We start from the raw sequence: 13,167 nt of genomic DNA on the forward strand, positions 1-13,167 counted from the left end.
AAGCTTTTTTTCAAGTACAACCAGTAACTTTATAATTGTAATTGTGAACTCCATCTGACATTTTACTTAAATCCATATCCAGTAGATCTGTGGCAGAGAGTATTACCTCTAGTTCTTTCTTTTGTGGTGAATTCTTCCTTCTAGTCATTTTTTCCAGTGCAGAATGGCTGTATGAGTGAGCAGAGTAAAAAATAACAACCACGACTTACGCAAAATACACAGTAGATAATTCTGAAGAGATCAGGGACCAGAAAATAAAAGAAAAAGGGCAAAGAAAAAGAAAAAGAAATTTTAAAAAAATGGAGGAAGGGGAATGGTGGGAGAGAGAATATAATCTCACAGAGTGGACCAAGAGAATATAATCTCACCAAAGTGGTGATCCACTTTGTTCTGAGTGTATTTTGCTTTGTATGTTATAAGGTACCAAATTCCAAAATTATTTTAAAAAGCATATATATATATATATATATACACAAAAATAAAATTGAATATGGTGAAAGAAACCAAAAATGAAGAATATATCTAAAACATGTAATTGTAAAATATTAAAGTCAAAAAAAGAAAAAAAACTTAAAAAGGAAGAGTTGATAAAATATTATAGTCAAGACAGGAAAAAGAAATAATATTGGAGAATTTTAACCTGAAAGATAAATGAATCATAAGAAAGAAACCTCTAGTTCTATATACTATTTTCCCCCATCTTGGACCTTTCCAGTGCTGCTTGGTCAGTACACTTGATGTTTCCTTATTCTTCTAGTAGTCTTCTAGGGAAGGGTCCTGCTATACTGATTCTCAGGTGTCTGTATCTGGGCAGGGTTGCACTGCCCCTTGCCAGGTGGTTGGGCTTAGTGTAAACTGTTTGCCAGGGAAAGTCTTTGTTCCCTGGAGGCTTTCCACACCTCTTGCAAGATATAGTCATTTTTCTATATGTAGAATTCTAGGCATTCTTTCTTTACATCTCAGCTTGAATTCATAGATATACAGGATGGTTTGAAAGTTATCTAGCTAAATTTGGGGGAACAGATGAAATGAGGACCCCCTACTCCTCTGCCATCTTGCTTCCCTATATGTGTTTTTAAAATCACATTTTAGATGAATATTTTAAGTGAGAAAACATTTATTAGGAAATAATAGATCAAAAATATTATGTATAGAATGATGTCAATTTTGAGGGTAAACATAGTGTGTGGTTTAAAAATAGAATAATATACACCAAAATTTTTATAGTGGGATTATGGGTGTTTTAAAATAATTTCTAAAATACATATATCTGTAGTATCCAGTAAACAGAAAAATGAATCTTTTTTTCAAATAGCAACATGTAAGATAAAGTTTCTGACAGGCTCCTTAAGGGTTTTAGAATTTAGTTATAGTATTTCTTATGAATATGTATACTTATACATTTTAATCATTTGTTTTCTCTAGTAGTTTCTTTTAAGTATGCTAGTTTTTGTTAAAGATATTAGTTCTTGTTTTTTCCAAAGCTCTGTTAATTTATATTTTCAGTCCACAAATACTGAATTTGAATGTTATTTTGCAAAGAGTATGAAGTGATTGGTTATTTTGAAATGGAGGAAGATATACCTCAATATCAGCCTTTTCATAGAATTTCCTTTCACCACTTTGGTCAAGAGGAGGGGCAGTAAATTTTTGAGTAGGAGTACCATTAAAGACAATCATTTCGGCTCTCTCTCTTACAGCAGCCCCTCAGGTACGTAAGGGAATCCAGGATTGGAAAAGCCAACTTCTTCCATATCTTTTTTGGATCATCTTTCTCTGCCTGTATCCCAGCAGGGCATAGACACAGGTAACATCTACTTTTGTGCCCCCAAATCTTTGTTATCTGAGTATCCTACTAGTCTCACTTATAAAGAGATTCTAGGAAAACAATATTCTAGGAAGTAGATATTTTGTTACAAATGGCTTGGCGTAAATATGGGGATTAATAGAAAAGCATTTTGTATTGATTACATTCGAACTGTATTAACTCTAAAGGATGTGAAAACTGCAGTGCAACATTCAGGGAAAGTTATTTTTTTTCTCAATAGATTTCTCAAAAGATTTTTACTTTGTGTTGTATGACTTACATATTATCTGTCTTAAAGGATTTTATAATAGAAAAGACTCCTTTTCCTTAGGTAATTAGGGAAGATTGTAGGTAAGCTTAAAACATTTTGTAAAATTAACAAAAAAATTTAGGGAGAATAGTTACATTTGCAATTTGTTTTCTTTATCTTCTGTTTCTCAGATATTATCTTTTCATACTGATTAATGTAAAAGTGAAGGTAAATTTTAAAGATTTACTATTTAATAATTTCTTTTTATATTGATATCCATTCAGAGATGGAATCCTTTATGGATATTAACAAATGACTACCTACTGATAAATTTTATTTTCACAGAGGCTTCTCTGGCAACATTATACATTAAAAATTATTTCTAAAATTCAAATATACATGGTATCATTACGGGTTACAAATACAGATGTTTTAGCTCCAACTGAGAGATTTTTGTTCAGCATATCTTGCATGGAGCACTGGAATCTGTGTTGTTGACCAATCTGCGACGTTAACCTCTAATTCTTTTATAGATGGTGTACGGGTTGTACTTTGGGAAACACTCTGGTAGAGTTATGTCATAATTGAAAAGAATACAAAAACTTTTAAATATTTATATGTAGATCTGAACATGTGCAGTAAAGCTTTTAAAACCAGGATACTTATATTTTATAATATAAATCAGTATTTATATTAATATAAAATTTATAATTTTATTTATATAAAAATTTATATATTTATAAATTTTCAACAAAATTTTTGTTGTTTGAATTGATAATTTTAAAAGTGTCTCAGTGATTTATACTGGTGCCAGATTTGCCCAACATTTGTATACGTATGTTCAACATTTTGAACTAAGTTGGCTGGGTGAATAGGACCCAGCCTATTCAATCCATTGAGATATTAAAAATTATTTCTATATTTTCTAATAATCATGGAAAAAATCACTAGGAACATAAATGAGTTTAACAGAAAGATTGAAAGGTTTCCCGTTTCTTATATAAATCAGGGTTAGTCTACATACTTTAGGCATTTGAAGGAGTTAAGCACACATTCACACATACAGATACACACACATGCTTCTAGACTTGTCCCTGGTATGTTTCTACTGCTTGACATTTTAATTTTTCTTTTTTCAGAAGTCATCCCATTGTGAGGTTTTAATGCCAAGCATATTTCCCTTCTTACTGTAAAGATGAGCAATGAGAAAGTAATTTATTCTTCCCTGAGATTTCTTCAGTCTCCAGAGTCACAAAATAGATTAAGGGCAGATACGACTCAAAGCCCTGGGAAAAAGGATGGCAAAGGTATATGTCTTAAGCATCTATTATGGATTGTCAGACTTTGATGTTTCAAAAAAAGTTCCTGTCTGTCTTTCAGGTTCTTAAATGGTAATAATAAGCCATAATGGTGTAGAGTAGGAGAACAAGCCTCTTTGTGTGTGTGTGTGTGTGTGTGTGTGTGAAAATGGAGAAATTAACAAATTCTTTAAATTTGCAAGGCCAATAAAAATTTTTAATTAAATTTGGTAAAGAGGAATCCATGAGGCCTTTAGAAATAAAGGACAGATTAGAGTCTCAAGAAAACACTGAATTTCCTAGAGAAATAAAAGTCTTAGAGAATTCTTGAAAAATGAAAATATTTATTAGAAACAATGTTTTAATTCAGACAAAAAATTTCAAGTGTCTTAATTATTTACCAATCCTTAACTGGCAATGACGAAATAGAAAATTATTCAAAAGGAGCATTCACTCTGTTGTCTTTTCTATTCTAGCTTTCTACCTTCAAATATTGTCACAACCTCTAAATTGAGAATAGCATTTATTGTCTTAATTTAGTGACAGTCAAAAATAGAATTTTCAGGTGCAAGACTTCAAAAGTATGAGGATAAATGTAATATTGGCTAGGGAAAAATAGGATTGATGGAAAAGAAAGGAAAATTGATTTCTATTAATTCTTTTAAGGATGGACTTCAGTTACATTTCCAGCCTCACAATACCCACTATTGACTACCAATTCCTCAAGAATTTTGACTCCTTTTTCCTTCTTCTTCATGATGAGTTGTAATCACAGGGAAGAGTAAACACATCAGTGTAAATTATTATAAATGAGTATTATGTTTATTCTCATTTGTGCTTTTTTTTTTAAAAAAAAAGTTGGTTGAATTCTTTTTTGAGTTATAGTTGATTCACAATGTACACAAATTTCAAGTGTACAGCATAGTGATTGGACAATTCTATTATGCCATCTGTGCTTTAGTAGGGGAAGTTCTTTTAAAATCCTAAAGGACTGTTCTTGTGTAGATTTCTACAGTGGGTGTGTATCAGTCAGAAATGTGAGACTTTAAAACTGTGATTACTAGGTTGCAAATTTATATCAATTTGTATGATTTTTTTTGTAAAAATTTAGAGAAGATTGTCTCTTTGTTTCAAATGGCATCTCAGGTTAAGGTTAGTAGTAGACTAGGCTCTATTCCTGATGATTTTCTTTCTTTACTTAAAGGGTTTCCAGTGCCAAGACATCTCATTGTAGTGATTCTTGGGATCCTGTGTTTACTACTACTGATCATTGTTGCCGTGTTGGGGACAAAGAGTAAGTAATTAAAATACATGCTTCAAGTTTGAGTAATAGCAGTGATCACTAGTTGTGCAAATATTAACCTCGCTCCATTTTTTGTTCCCTGGCTATCATCAGGGAATGTCCCAGACATGTCATGGTGTCACCTTCATTTTACTTGCCTATTCCAATGACTCTGTACTTTAATGAGCTGTCTTGTTCTGTATAATACATGATAACATTCCTTCAGGTACAGGACTTAGTCATTTAATGCCTTCTGAGTTTAGATCATTGTGAATCTTACATACACATTCTTTGAGAAACAACTTTTCAAAAGAAATTATGAAGTTCTCTTGATTTTTTTCCAAGTATGTAATGTGAATATAGTTTAGTAAAAAGATTGATTCTATTTGTGGATCTTAGATGAAGATGAATTCAACTTTTATCTTTTATTTGAATTTCTTGACATCTTTAGAGAAAATCACTAACGTGTGACACTAAGATAAATGTACATATTTAAGCATTCCTCTGTTTTCTCCTGTGGATATTTGATCTACTCCAATAGCAATGATACTATTATTTCATGTTTCTTAGTACAGATTTTCATACTTAGAAGATGTATTGCTAAGTGTTGACTCATTTTTACTCTGGTACCTATTTATAAATAATGTCCTAACTATTAAAAAGAAGCTGAACTGAATGCTAAGGTGTTACCATCATAATTTTATTCAGACACCTTATTTTATTTAATCTACAGGTAAGTTGTTTATTTTTGGGGGGGGATTTTTTTAATTGGAGTTCAATTTGCCAACATATGGCATAACACCCAGTGCTCATTCCATCAAGTGCCCCCCTCAGTGCCCGTCACCCAGTCACCACCAACCCCCGCCCACCTCCCTTTCCACCACCCCTTGTTCATTTCCCAGAGTTAGGAGTCTCTCATGTTCTATCTCCCTCTCTGATATTTCCTGCTCATTTTTTCCTCCTTTCCCCTTTATTCCCTTTCACTATTTTTCATATTCCCCATATGAATGAGACCATATAATGTTTGTTCTTCTCCGATTGAAGGTAAGTTGTTTATAGTGTGGGGTTTGATGTTTCCATTTCTATGGTCGGTTTATAGAGGTGTTACTTTCTAAATGTCACAATAACCATTTAAGGTAATGGAAGGGGTTGGTTGTCAAAGTGAGACTTTTTATTTTGTCTTAAATTTTAACATTGAAGCATTATGAGCACTCTTGTATTATATCTGTGATATTTATTTTAGTTTTTCAGTTTATTCAAGAAAACCATCACCTGGGGGAAATGATAGGAAACCTGACTCAAGAGTACCACATTTTGCAAAATGACAGCTACTTAAAGGACCAACTTTTGACAAATAAGAGTTTAGAATATAACATTCTCAAAAATGAAATGCTTCAGCAGAAAAAGGAACAGGATTTACTCTTTACAAATAGGACGTTTCAGAGCAAAAATAAAGGTATGAAGAGAATCTTGAATGAAAGATTGCATGATTTACTATTATTTCTTCACCTTCCGGAAGCTTTGAGGCCTAATAGGCAGGCTTATGGTATATGCTAGTGATCAGGTCTACTAGACACCTTTTAATTTTTTTTTTAAAGATTTTATTTACTTATTCGTGAGAGACAGAGAGAGAGAGAGAGAGAGAGAAGCAGAGACATAGGCAAAGGGAGAAGCAGGCTCCATGCAGGGAGCCTGATGTGGGACTCCATCCCGGATCTGGGGATCACACCCTGAGCTAAAGGCAGATGCTCAACTCCTAAGCCACCCAGGTGTCCTGACACCTTTTCATTTGTATCTCATAGATGTAAGATGAGTATTTGTGTTTGCCTGTGTCAGATGTGAGACTGGGACCCCAGGATCTGTGTTCAGATTAGTGGCAGTTCCTGCATTCCTACTGCTCCCAGAAGGTAAAATAGTTTGTCAGCTTCCTGGAAAATGTGGATCATTTTGGTTATGTGAGCAAATTAGACACTCACTTTGTTGCTGACAAGAATATGGAGGCTGTTAGTAAAAATATACTCAGCCTAAAATGGGCACAAGCCTTTGATTTGGAGGCTTCTGTAAAGATAATTGAATGTGTATTTCCATTCTGCCTTGACCTCAGATATTTAGTCTATATGCTCTCTGCAGTACTTCTGCAAGTTTTGCCCAAGTGTCAATGTTTGTGAACTCTTTGTAATAAAACCATTAAAAACATCCAAGAGATAAGATATTAAATCTCATATAATAAAATCTGTTATTATGCAAATTGTGGAATGAATTGACCTGGTTAATCTATAACTATTAAATATTTGTATAGGTTTGGAGTTTACAAAAAGATTTTGCATATTTAATATCATTTAGATATGGTAGGAATTTATCTTCTCTGTTATGAAAGAATCAATAGTATTCTAAAAATTTGGTACTTTTTAAAATAAATGAGGAAAAGAAAAAATTCCAAAGAATAATGCTTCTTTTATTTAGAAGGCATTCCAGAATCTTTTTAAAAATTTACTTTTATTATTTAAAAATCAACTTTATAGAGATTGCTAACATATAAAAATTGCACATATTTCATGTATATATTTGACAAGTTTGGATATATGCATATGTCAGTAAAATCATTCACAATTAGAATAATAGACATATCCATTACTTCCGAAAGTTTTCCTTTTTCTCTTTTTTGGGGGCTGGTTAAGAATACTTAACATGAGATCCACCTTTTTAACAAGTTTTTTTTAAGTTCACAAGTATTCTTAACTATAGGCACTATGTCATACAGCAAATCTGTAGAACTTACTCATTTTGCATTACTGAAGCTATCTACCCATTGAACAGAAAAGCTCCTTATTCCCCCCTGCCCCAGCCACTGGCAACCACCTTCCACTTTCTGTTTCTCCAAAGTTATTTTTTGTATCTCATATAAGTGGAATCCTACAGTATTTGTCCTTCTGTGATTGGTTTATTTCACTTAATGTAATATCCTGTTACGTTTGGTAGGATTTCCTTTTTAAAGATGAATAGTATTCTATTGTATGTATATACCACATTTTCTTTATCCTTTCATCTATCGTGGATATTTGGGTTGTTTCCATATCTTGGTTATTGTGAATAATGCAGCAATTGACATGGGAGATATTTCTTGGTATTCCAGAATCTTAATGACCTGAAAGTTATCATTATTGACAGCTATTAACTTTTTTTTAGTTATGGAGGGCTGAAAAATACATTGCTCTATTTAACAGAATACCACATAATGTTTCACCTTATATGTTGTAGGCAAACTCCATGAAAACCACCAGTCCTGTCATAGAATAAAGTATTATTATTTCACTTCTAAAAGTGAAAAATGGATTGGATGTAAAAAGACATGCCAAAGTTGTAATTCATCTCTTTTGAAGATAAGTGATGAAGATGAACTGGTATTGTGGACTGTTACATTCACTTTTATTTTTCTGGACTATGTCTTTCATGCTGGGACCCAAGATATTAAGAACAGGGAGAGTCCAGAAAGAGGGAGCTTCAGTTATTCTCTGTGTTGTGTCTGTTGAGTGATTAAAAATTTGTAGTTAAGAAAGTTGGGTTCTGGAAAACCCTGCCTACCGATAGGCATATATGATCTTGCTACTTACCAAGCATTCAATATATATTATCTGTCATGATGACCATGATTATTTTGAAAATGGAAATCCCCTTGAAGATTCGGTTTGGGTCTTTGCATTCATTTCCTTTTCTAGGGTGTGTGTAGGTAAGCTCCCTGAAAAGCATAACTCTCCTTTGATGGAGTCCTTAACCCTTTGTTATTTATAGCCTGGATGCAGTGGCTATTTATCCTTACAAAATGGCAACCAAAAACTTGGAGGCAACTTAATCCAGAAGGTGCTATTAGGAATCCAGGAGCCAGATTGCCTGGGATCAGGCAAATCCAGTTCTGCCACTTACTAGCTGAGTGACCTTGAGTGAATTACTTACCCTCTGGGTCTCAGTCTTTCCATCTGCAGTATGAACATAATCATGAGGAACCTAAAAGTGATGATTATTTATTATTTTTTAAAATTTATTATTTACTGGTGTTCAATTTGTCAACATATAGCATAACACCCAGTGCTCAAGTAATGATTACTTTAAAAATTAGCCTCATAGTGATTTTCATTGCATCTTTAGGTAATATTTTCTTGATCCATATTCTAATATATTGTATCAAGATGTATATCTTTCAAAACAGAATTATAAAAAGAGAAAATTAAGTGACAACAATATCAAAATTATCTTTTAAATTTATAACCAGTAAAAACTATCCACACACACACATTTTTTTTTTTTTTTTTACAGAGAAATGTTTTTAAAGATCTGAAACCTCTATTTATCACTTAGGAAAGCAACACAAAATTTATATGCAAATCTAATAGATGTTTTAAATCACAACATAAAAGAATTTATGAGAGCAAGTCATATAATAATGTTTGTTGCAGTAAAACATACTTACATTTAAACCTATATTTTGAAATACTTTAACCATTTAATCAGACATTATATAAAATGTCACTTTGATATATTACATTTTTGACACCACATATTTCCAAATCCTACCCCTCTTCCCTTCACTCCTTCTAACTAGTAAATTACAGCAAACCTTTCTCTTAAGAGGCTGAAGGCTCTGATATACAACTTCCCACATATGCTTGTTGTAAAGATTCATTTTTCAGTTAAGAATATGAAATGATCACTTTTAACATCCTTAAATATTTTTCTGGAGCATGATTTTGAGTAGTTTCAAGTGTCATACATTATTTTATGTTTTTTTGTTAGATATTTAGATTTAAAATTTTTTATGTTTTAAATAATCCATGAGACAGATGGGCATTTTTAACATTAAGTAAATAAACTACAAGGAAAAAAAAAACTACTTTGGAAAATACAAGCAAGGGGTTGGAGGAGAGAGAGCGTCTTCTAGGAAGTAGAGATGAAGGATGGTATGGAGAGTGCAGAGTACTGGCCATAGAAAGAGCTGTGGCCTTAACCTTCCTTCTTTGCATTCATCTAACAGATGAGACTAGCCACATGAAATGTTTTATTTCCTTTACAGACCTTCATTCAAGCACAAACTTATAAGAAAAACTACTGGATTGGATTATTATATGATATAAAGGAAGAAAAATGGAAATGGGTTGACACTGACCTACCTTTTGGGATGTAAGTGTCTGGAATGCATTGGAGCTCCAACAGTGGTGTTGAGATTGGGAAGATTGTGTCTAAAAATATCTTTTCTTATTTCACATGGTTTTCACACAGAGGTCATTGGTAAGAGTAAGTAGAATGATTAAGAAAATGTTTTGGGAAGTATAATGAAAAAAGATGAGAAATGTCATAGAGATATTAACAAAATTATTATGGTAAACACATGCTCAGACAATGCATTATGAGGTACACAAAATCATAAAGTAATATGAAGTGATTGTATCATCGTGACTCAGCTAGTTATCCCTCCCACAATCACAAATGAGTATTTTGAGGATCCCCCAACCAAATTCATCTGAAACTCCTTTATATTGGGTCTCTGACTAACAATGGTTTGACTTACAATTTTTCTACTTTACCATGGTGTGAAAGAAATATGGATTCAGTAGAAACTGTACTTTAATTTTTAATTTGATCTTTGCCTTGCCAAAAGGAAATCTGCTAGTGATGAAGTTATAACATTTCCATATTCTAGACCTTTAGGCAATGAACTAAAAAACGATAAATTATGTTATTGTAAGCTTCAGAATGAAACAGTTGATGCTGTGTTTTCTGTTCTACAGTAATTTTACCTTCATGGGTTTTTCTGGAAGAGGACAATGTGCATTTTTGAGCTCAACAAGAGTAACAAATATTGATTGCTCTAATTCATACCATTGTATCTGTGAGAAGAGAATTGATAATGTTTTGTCTGCCTCCTTCCAAAGATACAAGAAGAAAAGGTGAAATGGAATTTTGTCATTTTTTTGTTCATTTGTTTCTGTGATAATTTGTGATTATTTATGAAGTAATGTTTCTGATAGTAGGAATTAGTTTGCTGTGATGAGCTGACAAAAGAAGAAATCATAATTTTGGACTATGATTTAAGAGATCAGATGTCATCTGTCTTCTTGAGGAAGAGGGCATGATTTTTTTCTTTGAAGAGCAGTTTCCCCTTTCTTTAATGGCCCTGAGAAATTCTCTCTTTCTCTTTCCCTGAACCACCCATAGAACTAATTGGACACCTCTTGATAGCCTGGTTTTTGTCCTTGTTAATAGCTTGGGTCTTTTCCTGATTAATAGGATAAATCATTCCAATAGCCTCTGGGTGTGAGAGATGGCATAATTAAGAACTAAAAAATAGCTATCTTGCCACCCTTCTCATAAAAATAATCAACTCTAATTAAAATGTTTTTACTTTGCTATAATTTCATACTTCCTGAGTGGTTGAAACAATAGTGTAAAAACTCTCATATAACCTTGACAGGTAGTTACCATTTGTTAATATTTTATCTGTGCTTTACAGTTCTCCTCTCTCTCTCTTCCCCACTCTCTTGCTGTTCCATTTGATAATAAATTGGGGACATTATGTCCTATTGTCTAAACATTTTATAATAACAATTACTTTGTCTTGTATAACCATAGCAAAAAGGTCAAAATCAGGAAATTTAACATTGAGAAAGTACTGTAATTTCATCTATAGCCCATATTTGAATTTTTTCAACTGAGAAATTTCTTTGGTTTCTTTTAATCTGGGAGAATTCCTCAGGTTTATTTGTCTTTCTTGACCTTGACATTTTATTTATTTTTTAAAAGATTTTATCTATTTATTTCGAGAGAGAACATGTGAGCAGGGGGAGAAGCATAGGGAGAGAAGAGAGAAAATCTAAAGCAGAGTCCATGTCACACGTGGAGCCCTCCCTGAGGCTTGGTCTCATGACTCTGAGATCGTGACACGAGGCAAAAACAATAGTTGATCACTTAACCAACTAAGCCACCCAGGTGCCCCTTGACCTTGAATTTTAAAAAATTAATTTTTTTGAGTCCTTCTTTCATGCAAGAAAATTCTTCCATTTTAAGTCATGAAGTCAATGGATTTTTACCAACTGTATACACCTCGTTTTTTTTTTTTTTTAGATTTTATTTATTCATAGAGAGAGAGGCAGAGACATAGGCAGAGGGAGAAGCAAGCTCCATGCAGGGAGCCTGTATACACCTCTTAAACGTCATCAGGTCAAGACAGAATATTTGTATCACCTGCAAAAATTCCTTTCTTCCCCTTCACTATCCGCTAGGCCCAGGCAATCAGTGCTACCCTTTCTGTCTCTATGAATTAGTTTTGCCTCATATAGAATTTCATAATCATGTACTCTTGTATCTGACTTCTTTTGCTCAGTATGTTTTTTAAAATTAATCTATGTTCTTTCATGTATCACTAGTTCATTCCTTTTGTTGCTGAGGTATATCCCATTGTATGTATATGCCACAATTTCTTCATCTCTCTAAGGACTTATAATGTATTTCCTATTTTTGGCTATTATGAATAAACCTGTCATGAATACTGATGTGCAAGTTTATGTGTGGACATGTGTTTTCATTCCTTTTTTTAAATTAGATACCTAGGAGTTTGATCGTTGAGTCCTATGGTAAATGCATGTTTAATTTGATAAGAAACTTCTACCTTGTTTTCCAGTGTGGTTGCAACATTTATATTCCCAGTAGCAACACACAAGAGTTCCAGTTGCTCCTATCATTGCTCATACTTGATATTGTCAGTCTTTTGAACTTTCACCAGTATGGTAGTGGGTGTGCAATGATATTTCATTGTGTTTTTAAATTTGCATTTCCTTGAAGACTAATAATATTGAACATCTTCTCATGTGTTTTTTGACCATTTGTATGTCTTCTTTTGGGAAGTGTTTGTTTAGGTTTTGTGCTTTGAAGTGTCTATTCAATCTTTTTATTTTTTAAAAAGGATTTATTTATTTGATAGAAAGAGCAAGAGAACACAAGCTGGGGGAGCTGCAGAGGGAGAAGGAGGGGAAGAACCCAGCTCCTCCCTGAGCAGGGAGCTTGGACCCAAGATGTTGAGATCATGACCTGAGCCAATGGCAGATGCTTAACTGACTGAACCATCCAAGCACCCCTGTTCAATCTTTTTTTAAATTGGGTTTATCTGTCTTCTTACTGAGCTGTACGTGTTCTTAAATAAATAAATAAGTAAATAAATAAATCTTAAAAATAGACTGTAGAAAGGCTTACTTCTTCCTTTCCTTGTTTTTTTTTTTTTTTTTTTTTTTTTTCCCCTCTTCCTTTATTGTACTGGTTACGACCTCTGGTACAATGTTGAAGAGATTGATGATAGTACTCATCCATGTCTTGTTCCCCATGTTACAAAAATGTTTAGTTCTTCTGTCTTATATGTGAGGTCTGCTGCAGTTTTTATGGAGACCCTCTTTATCATGTTGAATAAATTTCCTTCTATTCTTGTTGATTGAGATTTTTATAATGAATGGGAGTTAGATTTTGTTATATAATTTTTCTGCATCTCTTG

General features: G+C 33.0%; 1 protein-coding gene across 2 annotated transcripts; it reads left to right on the forward strand.

The window, feature by feature from the left end:
* The first annotated feature begins 1,413 nt into the window (after nucleotides 1–1,413).
* On the forward strand, nucleotides 1,414–12,799 carry LOC144297232 (killer cell lectin-like receptor 2). Of its 2 annotated transcripts, XM_077871065.1 has the most exons (8): nucleotides 1,414–1,807; nucleotides 3,197–3,364; nucleotides 4,560–4,649; nucleotides 5,881–6,093; nucleotides 7,896–8,038; nucleotides 9,703–9,809; nucleotides 10,418–10,576; nucleotides 12,607–12,799. In XM_077871065.1, exons 2-8 carry the CDS (start codon nucleotides 3,253–3,255, stop codon nucleotides 12,710–12,712), a joined length of 930 nt encoding a protein of 309 aa, XP_077727191.1. In that variant the 5' UTR covers nucleotides 1,414–1,807; nucleotides 3,197–3,252; the 3' UTR covers nucleotides 12,713–12,799. The 2 variants fall into 2 exon arrangements, with proteins under 2 accessions (XP_077727191.1, XP_077727192.1); XM_077871066.1 differs by lacking the exon at nucleotides 12,607–12,799 and having other exon boundaries at nucleotides 10,418–12,178.
* Nucleotides 12,800–13,167: the final 368 nt, after the last annotated feature.

The sequence above is a fragment of the Canis aureus genome, chromosome 25, assembly GCF_053574225.1.
Source record: "Canis aureus isolate CA01 chromosome 25, VMU_Caureus_v.1.0, whole genome shotgun sequence".
Taxonomy (NCBI): Eukaryota; Metazoa; Chordata; class Mammalia; order Carnivora; family Canidae; genus Canis; species Canis aureus.

What these genes read in the sequence shown, in the direction of transcription:
- LOC144297232 (XM_077871065.1), top strand. Translation starts at nt 3,253, where the DNA reads ATGAGCAATGAGAAAGTAATTTATTCTTCCCTGAGATTTCTTCAGTCT. An exon ending in TAAGTGATGAAGATGAACTG is followed by an intron (nt 8,039 to 9,702) that starts GTATTGTGGACT and finishes TTTCCTTTACAG; the next exon opens with ACCTTCATTCAAGCACAAAC. An exon ending in CAAAGATACAAGAAGAAAAG is followed by an intron (nt 10,577 to 12,606) that starts GTGAAATGGAAT and finishes TTTATTTGATAG; the next exon opens with AAAGAGCAAGAGAACACAAG.